Source organism: Lactuca sativa, chromosome 5 (assembly GCF_002870075.4).
Source record: "Lactuca sativa cultivar Salinas chromosome 5, Lsat_Salinas_v11, whole genome shotgun sequence".
Lineage (NCBI taxonomy): Eukaryota > Viridiplantae > Streptophyta > Magnoliopsida > Asterales > Asteraceae > Lactuca > Lactuca sativa.
The window spans coordinates 282,300,114-282,319,996 of record NC_056627.2 but is presented as its reverse complement, the minus strand read 5'-3'; the positions used below and the strand labels follow the sequence as shown (position 1 = coordinate 282,319,996).

The following is a 19,883-nucleotide window of genomic DNA, read 5'->3' as shown; positions in this document are numbered from 1 at the left end:
CCGATGTGGTTTTGTCGTTGATGGGTTGATTGAGCTAGGTTATGTGGTGCGATGATGAAAGGATGCCTTGGTTTGTTGAGAGAAAAAAAAATTATTTACTATTTTTGTAATTAAAATTAGTTTAAAAAGGTAAAATAAAGTTAAAATGAGATATAAGTTATTTTACAGACATTAATGACCCACCACACAGAAAATTAAAACAATACGAGTCATCCTCGTTAGGAAAAAATAATAATAATGAAGACTAACTTTATGACGTTTTATAAATCACATGGACCATTTTATTATATGATTAATTAGTGTTGTTTTTCTTTTCTTTTTTGGAAACTATAGGCTCGCCAATCAAAGAACCGACGTCGTTTCCGCTAATTACGCGCAACATTAGACCGCCCCGCAATCTTCTCCCTCTGTATTTATTAGTTCGTGTTTTATGAGAGAGAAACGGAAGACAGAGCTGGCGAGTGTGTTTCATTCGGAGTCCAGTTGTAGCGATTATTGACTACTCTCCGAAGTTGCTCAGAAAAAACCCCCCAAATAACAAATTATATGTTAACTACACATCCCTGGTGTACTTTGTGTATTTCTTTATTACAGAGGGAAAGCAGAGTTTGGGTACTTTCTAGATTTCAATATCCCATTTCTTTATTACTGAGTGAAAAAAGAGTTGGGTATCTCGGAAACCAGTGAAGATTCGTTTTTGTTTTGTATCTTTTTAAATCTTGATACAAATACAAATACAAAGAAAGTAAAGATTAAAGATCGATTTGAAAAGTGCAAATCTTGATTTCCTCAACCGTGCACTGCATCTACTAGTAACTTTTTTTTTATATGTTACTACTTAACTCCAAGAAAAGTGGGTGTCGCGCATTTGGATCATCTGCTGTGCACACAGCCTGTTCGACTAAAAGTCCATGAGAGATCACTCACAAAAAAACACGAATCTTGCATTGTAAGATTTCGGTTTGGATTGGAGCCAATGACGGCTGGTCTCAAGTAATCAAAGACTTCTTTTCTGGGTAAAAGAAAAAGAAGAAGCAAGAAAGCGCTTTATATGCTGTATGCGTTTTTATGTTATGGGTAATTGGATGTTCGGTTGTAAAGAGTTCGAATAAGGGTGTTATTAGAGGGTAATTTAATTACAGGCGTACAAATTGGGTAAACAATTTGTGAAAAATGTCGTCCGAGGTTGACAAAGAAGAATCAAGATCTTTGGCTTTGACTCCAACATGGTCTGTGGCTACCGTGTTGACCATCTTTGTTGTTGTTTCCTTGCTTGTAGAAAGATCAATTCATCGTTTGAGCAACGTAAGTGTTCTTCATCTTTGTTAGGTTTTTTTTTTGTTTAATATATTTCAAATATTTGGTCCCATATCTTCAATTATGAATCTTTAGGCTAAAGTTTTATTTGTTTTCTTGATAATTTGTGTTAACATGACAGTGGTTGAGGAAAACAAATCGCAAGCCATTGCTTGCTGCCGTGGAGAAAATGAAAGAAGGTATTTTTCAATATATATGGAACCAAATGAATTCTGAACTCCTGATATGCCACGTCATCTTTCTGATCATCATGTTTTGGTTGTTTATCTGCAGAATTGATGCTTCTTGGCTTTATATCTCTCCTCCTTACAGCCACCTCTAGCATCATATCAAATATTTGTATCCCCTCAAAGTACTATAATAGTGCATTTGCTCCATGCACTAGGTCTGATGTCGATGAAGAAATGGAGGGTAGTAAAAGGAAACTTTTGATGAATTTTGTTTATCCTCAAAGGAGAGTATTGAATGTACTGAATCAGAACACCTGTCAAAAGGTGAGTCATGTTAATATATACTCCTTACTTACTTCATGTATCATATTTTATGCCCTTTTTATACAATCAACTAAAATGTTACAGGATTATGAGCCTTTTGTATCATATGAAGGCCTTGAACAACTGCACCGATTTATATTTGTCATGGCAATTACTCATGTGTCTTACAGCTGCTTAACAATGCTTCTGGCTGTAGTGAAGGTTTATTTACTTTTCTTTACTCTTAATTGATGTTTTTTTTACTCAATAATAAGTATTGAATTTGAGTTTCTTGTAATTTTGTCAGATCCATAGTTGGAGGAGATGGGAAGATGAGGCTCAAGTGGATAGACATGATGTGCTAACTGGTATTATACACTTGTACTTTATATATATCTAATTGATAATCATTCTTTAATATAAGAATTGTTTTTGTTTTTAGTCAACATCTTAGATGATGTTATTTAGTAACAACATGTTTACTTGTGCAGAAATATCAAGAGATGAGACAATGCGAAGGCAGTCAACTATGGTCAAATTCCACTCATCTAACCCTTTGCTTACAAATGGTTTAGTTACTTGGATGGTAAGTAGTAAGTAAATTACATTTTTATACCCTTATTTTCCCATTAACAATCATTATAACTTACAAGAAATTAGTTGGATTGACTATATATGGTCCATATATGTTTTGTTTAAATTGGTTTACAGATATGTTTTTTTCGACAATTTGGGCGTTCTGTTGTTCGTGCAGATTACCTTACTCTGCGTAAAGCCTTCATCATGGTATGAAACCTTAACCTATGCTAAGTTGTTTAAATCGTATATTTATGAAGTACACCTTTAACTTTGTAATATATTAAGTTGAGTCCCCTTAATTGAATTGCAATGTAGGTGTTCGAATTATGCCATAAACCTTATTTTTAAATCTTGTACCTTGAAAATATTGTTCACAGTTGTTTGTTTTTCTTGTTCTTGGCAGAACCACAACCTCACATCAAAATATGATTTTCACAGTTATATGATTCGATCCATGGAAGAAGAATTTCAGAGAATAGTTGGAGTAAGGTAAGGAACTTTCATTCTATCACATCTGCAGTACTTTTTTTTTTCATTAATATAAAGTTGCTTGCTTGATTCCTTGCAGTGGCCCACTCTGGGGATTTGTGGTGGCCTTTATGCTCTTTAACATAAAAGGTATTAATTTTACACTGAACAAGCTTTCTAGGGTAATCTTCAATGGTGAGGGCATTCACGTCTTTTGCACAGATGAACTAAATAATTGTACCTTGCCTGCAGGATCGAATCTTTATTTTTGGATTGCTATCATTCCTATAACTGTAAGAAGTCACTTTTATCATTGTTAGCTATTGGCTTTTTTTTTTTTTTTTTTTTTTTTCATATTCTGATTGTGTTTGTGTTTATGATCAGCTTGTTTTGCTTGTGGGGACAAAACTGCAACATGTTATTGCTACTTTGGCACTTGAAAGTGCTGCAAATACAGGGGGATTCTTTTCTGAAAGAAGGTTAAAGCCTCGAGATGAACTCTTCTGGTTTAAAAAGCCAGAACTTTTGCTCAAGTTAATCCACTTTATTCTTTTCCAGGTTAGTGTAGTTTCCTCCATTTGATTCTTCATTTCCATCCCGCATTCATTTTTACAGTTAAATTCAAGAAATAGCAATGTACTTCTATTTATTTATTTTTAATACCCCATCTAGTTTTTAGTAATACAACTTCATAACTCATGAACAATTCGTATGCAGAACGCATTTGAATTAGCTTCTTTCTTTTGGTTCTGGGTAATTTCTTCTACTTAATTCCCTAACATGTTTTCATCTCAAAAGTTTTCATTATATATATTTATACATCAACTATGCTCTGTTGTTATTCCAGTGGCAATTCGGTTATAATTCTTGTTTCATCAAGAACCACATGCTCGTGTACATACGCCTGTTTTTAGGGTATGAATAAAATTCCATTGAATTTGACACGGATTTCATACACAATTAAACCTCTCATTATTCTTGTCTCTTGTTTCCATTACCCAGGTTTGTGGGCCAATTCTTATGCAGCTATAGCACCCTACCACTCTATGCCCTTGTTACCCAGGTATGATTTTGACTCCAACATATACAACACTTATATTATAGGACAGTGTTGTGGGATACAGTAACATGAAGAGTGTATTGTTGTACACAGATGGGTACGAATTACAAGGCAGCATTAATTCCACAAAGAATAAGAGATACAATCCATGGATGGGGAAAGGATGCAAGGAGAAGGAGAAGGCGGTTAGGCATATACGGAGATGATTCAACGGTTCACACGGATACAAGCACCGTCATATCTGTTGAGGAATTAGAGCACCGTGAGTTGGATAGTCCGCGGGCCCGCTTGCCACGTGGCCAGGGTCTGGAAATCGAGTTGCCGCCACGTGGCAATTCCTCGTTTGCTGCTAATGAAAACTCGAGTCGGGTTGGGACACCGCTTCTTCGACCTTGTGCCTCTGTGTCTTCTTCGGCTTCACCCAGCTTTGTTCCGGAAACTATTACCAGATCCGCTTCGTTGCCGGCTCAGAGGGAATGAAGGTAAGAGATTGATATATATTTTTTTTATTTGTTGATATGTTGAGGTAGGTGAGTTGTGGTAATTTATAGGGGAGGGGATGTGATTACGTTATGATTTGTGAAACTTATATGATTGTAAATGTAAACATACAATGATACGGGTCTTTTTTTTTTTTACCATACGAAAACACACAAGATTGAAAAAAAATATATTATTTTTGATAATAAAAAGTTAGAACTGTGCCCGAGATAATTAATTTTCTTTTTTACTTTCTAAAAATAAAATTGGGTTGGAAATATCCTGATAACCTTTGTTTTAGCTTTGCGTGGGCTTTTGTTAGAGCTAGTCAACTAGCCGTTGAAGGGTTGAAGGAACATCTATCACCTATGTACATTTGTGGTTCAATTGATGGGTTTTCTTAAAAGCATATTTAGTCATTAAATTTTTGTTTTTAATGTTTGATTTATTAATGAATTATTTGAAATTGTTCACATTTTATAACCGTTTACAAATGGTCATAATTTCAAATAATTCATGGATAAATCAATCATGAAAAAATTACAGTGACTAAATATGAACAAAATTGAAAGTTCGTTATAGAAACACGTGAACAACAAAATTAGTGAAGGACTTAGCGACCAATAGCGACGTATTAGTTTTAATCCTAGTCATTAATCTAATTAAGGACTACCGGTTTATTAGGTATCGAATCTTATCGTAGTGGGAATGAATTTTGTTTATACATATAAAAATTTAGGTGCTCATTTTTACTTTTTTTCGTAAAGGACCTTCAAAATTAACGAACCAATAAAATAGTGTTAGAAATTATTTGGTTTAAATTACCTAGGAGGCACTTTGAACCATGGTTTACAACTTCATGTCTTCCCTATTACTAGACTTATTGCCTATCTTGATGTTGATTGGGGAGGTTGTTGCATTTCTAGACGATCAACATATGGATGTTGTGTGTTTCTAGGTAGTAATATGACATCTTAGTCCACTAAACAACATACCGTTATCTATAGATCGAGTACCAATGTGTCACCAACGATGTTGTTAGGATTTATTGGCTTTGCAACCTCCTTCACGAATTACATGTTTTAATAATTGATGAGCATAAAAATAACATAATAATGAAAGGAATAAACTCTTATTGTAATTAAGAAAATAACTCAAAATTGATTACAATCTCTCATATCTTATTCTCACTTTTATGATGATCAAAACCTACATGTTTCGAGATATATATATATATATATATATATATATATATATATATATATATATATATATATATATATATATATATATATATATATATATATATATATATATATATATATATATATATATATATATATATATCATCCTAGTTTGTTTCTACTTGAATACAAACTTGGCATATATAATAGATGCTTGTTCCCTAAGCAACTGATTTGCTTGATCCCTAAGCGTCTTAAGTTTCTTTGTTGTCAAAGGAAATATCATTCCTACACCCCATCGTGTATGGAAGGGTAGAACCGGAAATTACCACTAATCACCCCTTCATTTTCGAATGGAAATTGAGAGGTCTTCAACTCCTACCAGCTTGTGCATTTCAACTAACTTTATCTTAGCTAACTCCTTTCTCAAAATGTCAGCTTATTGTTCCTTTTCGTTGATATGCTCGACTATGATCTTTTCTTCAACTCGTTCTTGTATGTAGTGGAAATGAGATTTGATGTGCGTGCTCTGACCATGAAAAACTGGGTTTCTCTCAAAAGATCTCGTAACCAAACTGATTGACAATTTGCTATATATGCAGCCATATACTCAGCTTCACAAGATGATAACGCCACCGTTTCTTGCTTTTTAGAGAACCACATGATTGGTAATTCACCAAAGTAGAAACATGTATGGTGGTATTTCTTCCATCATCTTGACCAATGTTGTAACTACTATTACAATACCCAACTAGATTAATTAGATTATTATGACTATAACGAATCACGTACCCGATAGTACCTTTTACATATCACAATATTTGTTTTATAGCAGCCACATGTGACTTCTTTGGAGTTTGAATATAACGACTAGCAATGCCAATTGAGTAAGCCAAATTAGCTCGTGTTTGAAGTAAATATTTCAATCTTCTAAACTAGGCTTCGATATTCAGATGCATCTGTGTCTTCCTTGCCCTCTCCTTTCGAGAATTTCACATTTGGATGCACGTAGGATTGCAGTCATACATCCTTGTGTCTTTGAGCACCTTTTTTGTATACCTTTCTTACATAATTAGTATGTTATCCTTCTTTTGATACACCTCTATTCCTAGGTAATATCTCAATATTCCAAGATCACTCCTATCAAAGTTTGTTGCCATTGCATGCTTTAACTTGTTTATAATTGACATGTTTGTTCCCATAACGACCAAGTCATCAACGTACGCTCCAACTAGAATTAGACTGGAATCTATTTTTCTTCAGTATATGCTTGTTCTTGCACGCACCTTTGGAACTTAATATTTTTAAGAATTTCGTCCAACTTCATGTTCCACGTATGAGGAGCTTTACGTAAACCATATAACGCTTTTATTAGCTTGAGCATGAAATTCTTCCTATTTGTTTTTTCCTTTTTTTTTTCAAAACCTTCAGGTTTTTTTACATACACTTCCTCTTATAATTCACCATGTAGAAAAGCATATTTCATATCTGGATGATGTAATTCCCATCCTTTTGAAGTAGCTAGTGCTATTAAACTGCTAACAGTTTCGATTCTCACTACATATGTAAAAACTTCTTTGAAATCGATACCGTGTTGTTGAAGATACCTTTTTGCTACAATTCTATCCTTGTACTTGCTAATTGAGATGCTTCCATCTCTTTTTATTTTATAGACCCATTTTAATCTAATAATGGTTTTGTCGTATGGTCTTTTTACAAGTTTCCAAGTTTCGTTCTTCTCAATTGAGTCAATTTCTTCTTCCATTGCTTTTACCCATAAGGGATTCGACTTGCCTTCATGGTAAGTTGTTGGTTCATCTTCATTGAGAGCTAAAAGTAGCTCGTGAATCTCAATGTAGAAGTCAACTTCGAAATCATCATATCTTCTTGGAACTTGTGTGTTGCGATTTGACCTTCGTAACTGTGAAACTTCATCTTGTACAACCATTTCTGTATTTATTGGAGGTGGCATCGGTTGTGATCTTGACTCGCTTTCTTCACCCTGCTCGGTTTTGTTTGTGTGCTTCACCCGCTCCCGGTCCACTTTCGACATCGACCAACTCCGACCATTGAACCCAAAGCATACCAGGTTCTAGTGTAGGCTCGATTTTTTTTCCCAACTTCAGCTTGAGTTTTCATCGAAAATAACATCTCGTTGTCCAAGTTGTCCAAGTACCAAGTATCACTGTTGTTTTCTTGATTTTCTAATTTTCTTGGTATAACACCTTCTTCATTTAAGAAAACTGTCTCATAGAGGGTTTTGAGCCATAAAAAGGTGTGAATCTTTATCTTCAATCCCATATACATGCGCTTCTTCTTGCTTGGCTTTTCGTTCCAGGCATTATGATGCAAAATGACTAAACTTGTCACACCTATAGCATTGTACTTTGGAATGATCTTTGTTCTTTCTTTTTGACTTTTCAGAATCGTCGTTATTTGTGGTCTGATTTTGTTGATAAGTATTGTTGTGACATCCTCCTCGAACTCCGCATCCCAAACCACGGCCTCCCCGACCACCACGACTTGATTCTCCTCCTCGATTGGAAGACTCGATTTTGTTGAACATGATGGAATTTATAGGTTACAAATTCAATGTACATGCGGAAAAATCACTTAAACGCTTAAGGGTACATGTAACCTAAATGATCTGTCTTTACATATTAATAGCAACATACGTATAAAACTTAAAACAAGAAACCCTATAACAGAAATCTAAAAGTTTGATTACATACCTTTGACATTTTATAGTAAACAATATTCTTGAATCCCTTCTTGATCTTTAGAAAGCTAGCACCAAAAATATGGTTGCCTCTAATGACTCACACCCAAAACCATAGAAACCCTAGATTGATGAGGAAAGAAAGGGGGAAGAAGAACTTTCGGATATATGCCTCTTAAAAAGGTATGAAACGAATTTGGCTTCCTTTGGGTCCTATTTATAGTGTAAGCGGTCCAAGGAAACCCTAGATTTAAATAATAAAATAATAATATTTTATCTATTCAAATATGGTAATCCTTATTGGCTAAGCAAGCTTCCAGAATCCTCCAAAAACCTTGACAAAACCGCCCACCACCCTATAAAGGGTTCTAGAATTGTTTTCTTGCTCAACTATAAATAATTACAATTTAACCCTTGGACCTTTAATCAATTCTAGTTAATCCCTAATTAATTCTAGATTAATTCTAATTAATAATGACTTAATTCCAACAATTTCTAATTAATTCAAAATTAATTATTTTCTATTTCCAGTTAATATGTTAATCATATAATATGTTAACAAATCATTTTATCTATCTCCTAATATCAATTCTAGCTATTTCTGGTTATAAGAGAAATCCAAAAAGGAATTTGTTATTATTCCATAAAGTTATATCAATTTAGTTTTGACTTTGCACACCTATTCCAACAGTCCCCCACTTGGACAAGTCATCAATTACAATTACAAATATAAACTTCAAATAAACAGCAAAGGTGTTTTCCAAAGCTATTGTCTAACTCTGATTAAAATCAAACGTTGGCCCTAAGATAAGTAATAAGTTATTCCTTTGTTCTACAATATATCGTGTGGACACAAGACGTTGATACAAATCAATCTCATGTCCAAGATTCTGTTTCCTGGTTTCCGATTTATGGTGACTAGATTCAGACTACTAAATGAACACATCAATTTAGTCCGGGCAAGGCCTTACACATGAATGTCAACATCAAATCATCGAGGGTCCCAAAGATATCATTTTTTTTCCTTATTCAGGAAAAATGAACGAATAAACCTTGACTACATAATTATAATATTTACTTATTATGCCATACATGGAAATACATTTTATGACATCAATTTACGGATGCAATACCAATGCATAACAGATTCATAAACTATAACTTATGCATCTCAGTTTGAAGAATAGTAGATATTATCTTTTTAAAATTACTTGTGATTGAATCCATGAAGTAATCTATAATCGTGGGTTTATCCATTACTTGAAATCCCTTCAAGAACTAATGAGAATAATAGCAATCTTCATGTAATACAACTTTAACATAAATAATTTTATTAACACTCCATGATAGTCTTAAATCATTACCTACTCCCAAAAGTATGACCGACTGTGGAATTTTGAATAATATTTAAATTACTCAGGGAAGTAAACATGCAAAGTGAACCACAATAATAAACTAATTAACTATGGTATCAAACCCTTTGAATATAAACAAATCCTTATTAATTGATCACCATAACAATTACCAATTTATTCATTATAGATTGTTTCATGTAATCAGATAATCACTTGAGTTAAATAACATTAGTCATGCCATGTTATAAACATGCATATTATGCCTCTCTATGGTCCTTCCTCTATGAACATATCAACTGGACATTACTCCAATGATGCTCATTTCACAATTCCAAAATCTTATTGTCATCTAAGATGTAGTGGAATTTCATATGTACATGAATTGACCGTTTGTGATGTCGAGGTTCTAAAGTCAGAGAGACTGAACCTGCGATATTACAAAATGTTCCACTGAAACTTGTTACTTGGAATAATTTCATGGTTATGAAGTCTCAATTTCAAGGTACACCCCTTGGACACTTCTCTTTCATTAAAGTTACCAACTCACATGTAGATTTTATAACCATCTCCCATTATGGAAACATTTACATATTCTCATATGACCATCAAATCCGATGAAGAATCATCTCAATCCAAAGCATGTCACTATGGTCCGTCCTAAATAATATCATACTTACAGTTGTCAACAACCAACCAATCCTCAATAAAACCTTAGAATGTTCTTGACAATTGTTTAACAACTTTGGTCACACGAAATTATAATCCTTTTTTCACAATTCTTAAGGCATTAGAAAAATTAGAATAGGTGAATATTATAGCATATATGATTGATCATATATCCGAACCATAGGGACTCAACTCATTATTATATATACACAGATTTAATATGTGTTCAATTTCTTGCTATAATATCTCTATAGATCGAATCTCCTATGTTGAAATATTTCAACATGCTATTCATATATGTTTTTACTAAGCTCCATTAAACTTGTAACATCCCAAAAATACAAGCCAAAAATTTCGTTTTAATTAAGTTATTATAAAAATAATAGTATAAGAAAACATCCATAATAACATATCATGTCAAAACCAGTACGTCAATAATCAAAACATGCCATCAAAAAATCATATCAGAGTATAATCGCAAAGATCTCCTGTGCAGAAAACATAGTGTAATGCGCTGCGATCGAGTTGGCTCCTTTCTTTTGAAAACGAAATATCTGAAACCAAAACTGAAAACCGTATACACGAAGCTTAGCGAGTGTGACATCCCCAAAATCACGGCCAGAAAAGACCGATTTCATTTATGCTTTTTAAAATAATTTCAGAGTAAATCCTTTTGATTTAAAAGTGTTGCAGAATTTGTTCCCAAAACAAAACATGATAAAATAATATTTATCAAAGCATTTCATCAAGAGATGCATTTTTATTATATAATCAAAACTCGGGATGTCATGTTCCGATACAGACCATAAAGCATAAACGATAACATTACAAGTCATTCAACAAATATATACATATACAGACTTGTAAACAAAACAACTCGATGATTCATCCATCTTACGCCCTTGCGCCACTTCCTGTAATACAAATAAAACTGAGTGGGTCAGGCTTGGGAGCTTGGTGAGCATATAGGGTTTTCAACCCACAATAAATAAATTATATTTAATTTCACCAACCAACAATAACCCGATTACCCATTCTCGTTATCCTCACTTTACGTCCCTAAAACAACATCTATCTCAAGGGACCTAATCTAGGATTTTCATCGGGACGGACATTACTGCTAAGGGGTCTCCTCAACAATAGATATCCTAAAGGCAACCATGAGGGGGATAGAGTACACCGGTGAACACATCGTTCACAACACCTACAGGTTATGAACCTGCTAGCATTCCACAGGACTGTCTAGAAAGAGTTTGTGGTCGTTATCCATACTCCGCTGAATAACTAGATCAACAACAACAACAACATCGAGGCCTCTCATCTGCTTATTACACACCAACTATCTACCCATGTTCTACCCAACATATTAGTAGTTAAAATATATATTTTCATACATAGTTTAAAACCTGTATAGCATTTTCATTCAATACATATTCCACATAACAGATGAGGCACACCCACATAACACGTATTTCATAGAAAATAAATCAGATCTATGAGATAGAAGAGAATGAATATACATTCACATATATAACAACAAAATTATACACATAACACATATTTCGTATAAAATACTTCATAATTATGCGTTAGAAGAAAGTAACTACACACTCACTTGATCAGAAGATGATCGGACAGCACTACAGCTTGTAGAAGTAGTATTCTTCGGCAGATCTGGAAGATCTTCACAAAAATCGGACTCCTCGTGGGCAGAGCTTCGGCTCGGGAATCTTACTTCTTGGGATCTTCGGGACCTCGGGACTTGCTTCGGGGCTCGGGAATGATACCGAGGCTTCAGGATAATTCTTGCACGAAAAACGATGCAAAAACGCGAGAAAAAGGGAAGAAATGAGCAATGAACTCGGTTGCCCTCGACCTCCTTTTATAGGGGTTGGAAGGTCGAATTACATTGGGCGTAACTTGAGATTACGCTGGGCGTAATGACGATAAGATCGCTGACTCCCCCCCTTCGGATAATATTGGAATATATATAAATAAAATATCGAAAATATTTATTAAACTTCAAAAATTCATATCTTCCTCATACGAACTCCGTTTTCGACGTTCTTTATATCCACACGTAGGTGAGACTACGATCTAAAACTTTTGTTTAGACTCCGTCAGCTAATTTTGACTTTATTTTTATTATTTACTTTTAGTAGGCCGGGACAGGAAAATTCCGTTATAAATTCATAACTTCTTCATCCGACGTCCGTTTTCGCCTATCTTTTTATCGTTTTACTCCTATTAACGAGACATTCGATTCTCATTTAGATTGTTTTGGCTAAAAACCGCTCGATCTCAAATCGAGTATTCGGGCTGCATACTGCTAAGTCAAAACTTCGAAAAATCATAACTTCCTCATACGAAGTCAGATTTGGGCGTTCTTTTTATGCACGCTCTCGGTTTAACGAAATCTACGACTTTCGTTTAGATCACTAAGGCTAAATATTTCTCTAACATAAATTTCACTTTTACGTCATTCAGCGTTGTCGGTTCTGTTGCGAAACTTCGACAGGTCATAACTTCTTCGTTATAACTCGGATTTCGGCATTCTTTATATCTTCGGAATCCTTGTTTCGACCACTACATCTTTATGCAAAGATATTGGGATTATCCCATACTTCAAATTTGACACTTATTTTATTCTTAAATCATTAAATTATAATAATTAAGAAAATAAACACATAATTCACATAATACTCAAATATTTCATCATTAATACTTCAAAAAGAGTTACAAGGGTTAACCTAGACTATTACATCAATGATAATGTCTAGCCTGGAAACGCGGGCGTTACATCGAGTTCCCCAAATACCACATACCATACATATCAACATACTGCCTAGCATATATGGGTGCTGGCCTACCCCTTCGGTCTCTTTCAACCGGATTTTGTCTAGCATATAAACACATACTTGCATACTGTTATACATAAACATGAGCCATACATATATCATAATCAGTAAAGATGTTATGTGCCAAACATAGTCTTGCCATTATGCCACGGGCCGCCACATGGTCTTTCTTGCCAAGTCGGGGGCCACCCCCTTAGTCTCACAGACAAGTGCCAAGACCCACCTCCTGGTCTTCCATGCAAGCATCACAAAGACAACTAGCATACATACTACTCTACTTAGCTAATCATCATATAGTGTGCCAGGAGCCACCTCTTGGTCTTTCATACATAATAGCATACAGTGCACCAGGAGCCACCTCCTGATCTTTCATACATATTGCCTAGGGCTAACCCCCGGGTCATCCTACCATACATAATAACATAATGTGTGTCAGGAGCCGCCTCCTGGTCTTTCATGCATAATGCCCAGGGCTAACCCCCGGGTCTTCCTATCATACATAAACTAAATGGGTCGGCATTGGTGCCTTAGACCCATACAAACAGTGATGAGACTCACCTCACACTACTAAAGTCCCGCGGATAAAGTTGTGGTTGCTGGCTGACAAATTCCCGAATCTGTCAACATCAAAATAACACCCAATTATTAATCGGGTTCCAACATATATCCATAAGTCCACGCTTGGGGTAAAAGAATGCTTTACCCCTATCTTAGGTTGATTCAAGTCCAAGGCCCAATCCAAAGGCCCAAAAGTCCGATTATAGCTCAAAGCCCAACATATGGCCCAATTTTCCAAATTGGGCCCAAACCTTTACATGGTCTTATTCAAAGGACCAATCACTTATTACAGTCCAACATTTGACATTCTAATGGCCCAGTATCATATAATCATTAAGGCCCAAACTATGGCCCATCTATGGCCTAATTTTCCAAATTGGGCCCAAGCCCCTTACAAGTCCATATGCTTGATTTTGGATGGCCCATTAATAGCCCAATCACCAAAGCCCAAAAGAAAGGCCCAGCTGACATTAGGGTTTCACATAAAATGACAATTAGGGTTAAGTGTTTCTCACTTAACTCATTAAGGACTTAATCCATTCAGTCATTTACTCCACTAGATAATTGATATGGAGTAGTTGGGCTTAATACATAGTCCAATCCCAATGGCCCAAAAGTGGGTCCCAATAAGTCCAAGGCCCACATATCTAAAATTAGGGTCTACTAAACCCTAATTAGGGTTTCCCACCCAAACATGGCCCAATAGGCCCAAAACTAATCTTTAAGCCCATTAAGGTTTCATTAGGTCAATTAGCGTTTGCAAGAGGGGCACCACCCACTACCACCTCAGGTAGTGGTGGTCAACGGCGGCTCACGGCGGCAGGCACCACCTCACGGTGGTGGTTACAGTTCTTCTCATTAATCTTTTTGCTAAATACAATTACAAGGCTTAAATCTAAAATAAACACACACATAGCCACCCTAGTGGTGGCCGGCGGTGGCACGTGGCGGCAGCCACCACCTCACGATGGTGGTGGTGGGGTTTTTCATAGATTTTCTGGCCTAGCATCGCGCCTACAACATCACGCCACTACACATACATAATTACACCATTTTACACACACTCATGCGAGAAATACACATAAAACAGCCACTCCCCGTGGTTACAGGCGGTGGTCGGGGATAATAGAAACGAAAATGGCAGCAGCCACCATGGTTGGCTGCCATGGTGGCTCTCATCAACTTCCGGCCAGCCAAAACACACACATAATCATGATAACGCCTGAACATGCACACACACAACGACAGAGGCTGAGATACGGACACACACCACACCGAACTTCGGTAATGGAGAAGGAGAATGACGACGAAGGGCGACTGACTAGGCTGTGGAACGCACAACTACAGCAGCGGCAAAGATGACGCCACAGGTGGTGTTTAATGGTGGCAAAGCAGCCCAACGAGGATCGACTCGGAAGAAAGAGAGCAGCGTCCAGGAAACAGCAACAACAGCTGCAGTCTCGGTCTTCACACTTTTCGTTGGAGTCACTCGATCGGTGGTCTACTATGGCGTCACGGAGGCGGAAACTAGAGGTAGGAGTTTGGCGGCGGCTGTTTCAGTTTAGGTTTAGGGTTTGAGGTCACTTAACTCTTAAAAACAGGAGAGGAACACTACCGGGTTTAAGTCCCGTCCCCCATTCAAACTTATACTCTTTTTTTTCCTTTTAGTCCCTCCCTATAAAGTATCTTTAAAAACAGCTCCAATATTAACCAAATGACCCCTATCTTTAATAATTCCTTACAATTCAAGTCCCAATAGTTTACCATGCACCCCTGTCTTCTTAAATATTTACAAATTAAGTCCGGAATTTTACACTTTAATCCCCACCTTCTAAAATTATGACAGTCAACTCCTCGAGACCAACACCTTTCAATATAATTATTAATTTTAGGGCTACGGTTCATTCAACAATTTGTTTTATTTATTTATTAAATAAACGGGGTGTTACAAAACTATACAATCTAAACTTTTAGATTCAAAACGAAGTATGATTTTCTCTCCCTTAAGTTTACCATAGCGAAACATTTCCCAAACTTTGCAATTTGCAAACTAGAGACATTGTTTCCTACAAAATAATATTGTCATCCAACAAAATAGTTATGCTCCTACTAGCTTTGACACATACCTAGAGATCAATTGGGCTTCTAGAAATCAATACCCTTTGACTTCCATACCGAAAGTGCATATTCCTATTTTGCGATACTTCGTTTAGTCTCTAATTAGGCTTCTCAAGCTTATGCACTTTAGTCGGATAGTAAATATGTTCAAACCCTTCAAGACGTGATAAACATATCTCTTGAAAGCTTAAACAATTCCTTGTCTTTCCTTACAATTCCTGATATGAAAAGGGATACCATAATTGTATCATGAATAGGGGGATGAAATTAATACATCCAATATCCATATTGATCTTTAAAATCTATCAACGAAATTATTTCCTCATAACCATATTCATAAATTAGAGTGAAACCTTTTGCCAGCTAGATTTGAAGGTGTATATGTTCACATCCATGTGGAATTTTCTTTTAACCTACAATCATAAGATTAGGTTTAGGACAAACCAAATTCAAACTTAGTTTTCCCTCATGGACTGAACTTCTTCATTCTTAATTTATTGCTCTCTGGCAGATAAAAGGGCCTACCATTGCTTCCGTGCCATTAACATCTCACATATATTGATCAGTGTACCTTCACTGACCAACACAATTTGTTGTTGTAGTTAAATGAAAAACATAGAACTCATAAGCATTTTTGGAAGTTCACAGAAATAAAAATGTATCAATTAAAAAACAACAGGTTTTCAACCTCAAGTTGTGAGCTAGTGATAACTAAATGGATTATTGTCGGTTGACACTTGCAATTCTCAAGATCAACACGAATCCCACTAACTTCTTGACATATGAGTTTTCCTCTTAAGTAATATTCCTTGATGAGCTAAAACAAAATTCAAAAGTTCTTGTGGATTTCCGATAAGAAACACTTCACGAAATTGGACTCAATTTATCTTTTGTTTTCTAATCAATGAATACATCATAACTCCAGTTCTCAAAGTTCTTGAGTGAAGAAAGCATTCTTACTCCAAATCTTACGATGTGCTATCGACCTTCTTAGGTTGGAATGAGCTACAAGATATGACACTAAATCATATCTCTAACACTTGACTTGAACAAGGAATGACTCATCTATGATCGAACCATTTCTAACATTCTTCGATTCATCTTCTTAGTCATACAGTTGAACTAAGATGTTCTTGGAGGAGTTAATTGTGATATAATTCCATAATTACTAAGATGATTATAAAACAAGATACTAAGGCACTCCCCTTACCTTTTGAGTTGAAGAACCTTTATCTTTTTGGCCTAGTTGATTCTTCTATGTCGTTCTGCTACTCTTTGAACCTTTTCAAAAATATTAGAATTATGCTTAATCTTATAAACATAATCATATTTTTGATGAAGCATTAACAAATCATAGGGAATAGAGTTATCATCCCTTGTGGTGGATTTGAACAGTCCATATCAACATGTACTAGATCCATCAATCCTTCAGTCGCTTCACAAAAACATGTGAGCAATGATTTTGGTCATAATTTTCCAATGAGCAAGATTCTCATGCATCATACAATTCGAATTGTATGACTCCAAGTTTTTATCCAATTGAAACTTGGTGATTCTTTTCACTTGGTCAAATATGACAATGCCACAAGCACTTTTTAGACGAGTTAATATCCATCATTAATATTGCAATTATTAGAAACATAATCGACACATTCATTAATTCCATTGCAAGGAAATATAAAATAAGACAACTATATAACCCAAAACTTCACTTTTACTGATACAAAAACAAAAATGGAACTTGTCCTTACAATACATAAAATGAAAAACTATGTTTCTAGACATCTCCAAAGAGTAATAGCAAACTATTAAAACTATCGTAACTCCTTAGTAGTATCTCAAAATTCTGAGCATCGAACCATGAGACAAAAGCCCATTTTTCACAACCAAATTTAGCTCACTTTGCTCAAGCTTCCTTCTTTCTTTTAGATCCTGCAATAACATCAAAATACAATCATCACATCATGTATTAAGAGTCTATGAATAAGAACTTATTAATCTAATGGATTTAGATAATTGATGTACCTGAAGTAGAGTCACACAACTTGACTTTACCATCTTTAAGATCCTTCAAGTATTTTGGGCAGCTTCGCTTTGAATGTCCCTTCATTTGGAAGTAGAAACAAATGAACTCATTGGGTTCAACATTTGGAACGATCTCAGAACGAGCATTTCTCTTTACCATACGATCAAACGGTTTGACCTTGTCCTATCCCTTTCAATTGGGAAGAGAAATTTTTTCTTGATAACCAATGTTACCATTGCCAATGTCTAAGAAAATCTTGGGATTAGATCCTATAAACATTTCTACTTCATTTAAACTCTTAATCATTTCTGCTTCAACAACTATCAACATATAGGTCGGATAAGTTAGAGTCACGTCGATATTCCTCAAATGAAAGTTCTCAACGAACTGACCATATGAATTTGGAAGCGACAGAAGAACCAAATCATTGGCTTGCTTCTTTGGGAATACGACACCCTGTAACACTTGTTTCTCATGTACTTTTCACTTATGGCTGAATGTATAAAATTCTTGCAAATATGGTCCTACACGGTCCGTAGGTGGTCCTTTGTGCAGTGCGTAGAAAGGAAAGTGGACGTGGGCATTTAAAGCTCTACGTAGGGTGTAGCCTTGTACAGTGGTAGAGCCAGGATCTATGTAAAGGGGTATCCCAAAAAAAATTCCGGGGTACTTGGGTTTCCCCAGTTCGGTTTCGATTTTAAACTGAAACCTTAATTGAATCCTTAGTTAACCTCAAGTCTAGTTATACAAACATGAAGTTGAAGTACATTTGGATACTTGAATCAATGTGGGGATCAAAGTAGATATCAAATGAAGCATGAGGATAACATGTTTATATAATAGATGAAAATGGCTGATTTACATGTGTTTAGCGACGTGAGATTTTTTAGCAGGGAAAATAAAACAAAAGTAAACAAAGGATATGTAAGGAGCGAGAATTGATCATGGGACCTTTGCTTCAATAAGACAATGCCTTAACCAGTAAACCAACTGTTTGTTTGTGTTTATAAGTGAAGGGATGCATATATATAGACACTATACCTTTTGGAAATAAGTAGTGAATTAAGATTGTCATGAACTGGATTGTAGATTGTCTAAAGAGTTTTAGACATAACAATTGTTTGCTGCAATGTTCATGAGTACTTAGTAATGAGGATTTTGAGTATTGGATAAAACCACGCTCAGAGAATTACTTCATGGATTTTATCACGAGTAATTCTGAGATGATAATATCTTATATTCTTAAAACGGAGATATATGAGTTGTGGTTTATAAGTCAGTTGTGCATTGGTAATACGTAAACGCATCAGTGACTTGATGTTATAAAACGTATTGTTATGCATAATTTGATAAGTAAATAGTACAAGCATATAAGTAAAAGTTTATTCGTTCCTTTTGCCCTAACAGGAAAAGTGATATCTCCGGGCCCCTTGGTGATTTGGTGTTTGTAACGCCCGTAGATTAGGGCTAGTCAATTTAGAGACGATAAGCGTCAAAAATTACTTTTTGATAGAATATTATTTAGAATGAATAATCTTAACTAAGTTTTAGTATATGTCACAAGTTTTCCGTGCATATAAAGAACGCCGAAATCCGAGTTATAACGAATACGTTATGACCTGTCGAAGTTTCGCGACAGAACCGGCACGACACAGCGCGACGTAAATAGTGAAATTACATTAGAGTGATATTTAGCCCTAGTGATCTAAACTAAAGTCATAGAGTTCGTTAAACCGAGAGCGTGCATAAAAAGAATGCCCAAATCTGACTTCGTATGAGGAAGTTATGATGTTTCTAAGTTTCAGCTTTGCAGTATGCAGCCCGAAACTCGAATTCGAGATCGAGTGATTGTTGGTCAAAACAATCTAAACGAGAATCAAAGATCTTGTCGATAGTAATCCAATGGTAAAAAGACAGACGAAAACGTACGTCGGATGAAGAAGTTATGAATTTATAACGAAGTTTTCCTGTCCCGGCCTACTAAAAATATATAATAAAAAATAAAGTAAAAATTAGCCGACG

General features: G+C 35.5%; 1 protein-coding gene across 1 annotated transcript; it reads left to right on the top strand.

Annotated features, from left to right (window-relative positions):
* Positions 1-351: 351 nt before the first annotated feature.
* Positions 352-4,611, top strand: LOC111910190 (MLO-like protein 11). Its single transcript, XM_023905968.3, has 15 exons — positions 352-1,305; positions 1,439-1,496; positions 1,591-1,811; positions 1,896-2,012; positions 2,098-2,158; positions 2,282-2,376; positions 2,502-2,576; positions 2,773-2,858; positions 2,938-2,987; positions 3,090-3,130; positions 3,222-3,395; positions 3,555-3,590; positions 3,685-3,752; positions 3,840-3,900; positions 3,991-4,611. The coding sequence occupies exons 1-15, from the start codon at positions 1,174-1,176 to the stop codon at positions 4,375-4,377; spliced, it is 1,662 nt and encodes a 553-aa protein (XP_023761736.1). The 5' UTR covers positions 352-1,173; the 3' UTR covers positions 4,378-4,611.
* The last annotated feature ends 15,272 nt before the right edge of the window (positions 4,612-19,883 follow it).

Bases quoted from the DNA above. Each gene is read 5' to 3' on its own strand.
- LOC111910190 (XM_023905968.3), top strand. From the start codon at position 1,174: ATGTCGTCCGAGGTTGACAAAGAAGAATCAAGATCTTTGGCTTTGACT. The intron at 2,159-2,281 runs GTATTATACACT...TTACTTGTGCAG, and splicing joins TAGACATGATGTGCTAACTG to AAATATCAAGAGATGAGACA. The intron at 3,753-3,839 runs GTATGAATAAAA...TCCATTACCCAG, and splicing joins TACATACGCCTGTTTTTAGG to GTTTGTGGGCCAATTCTTAT.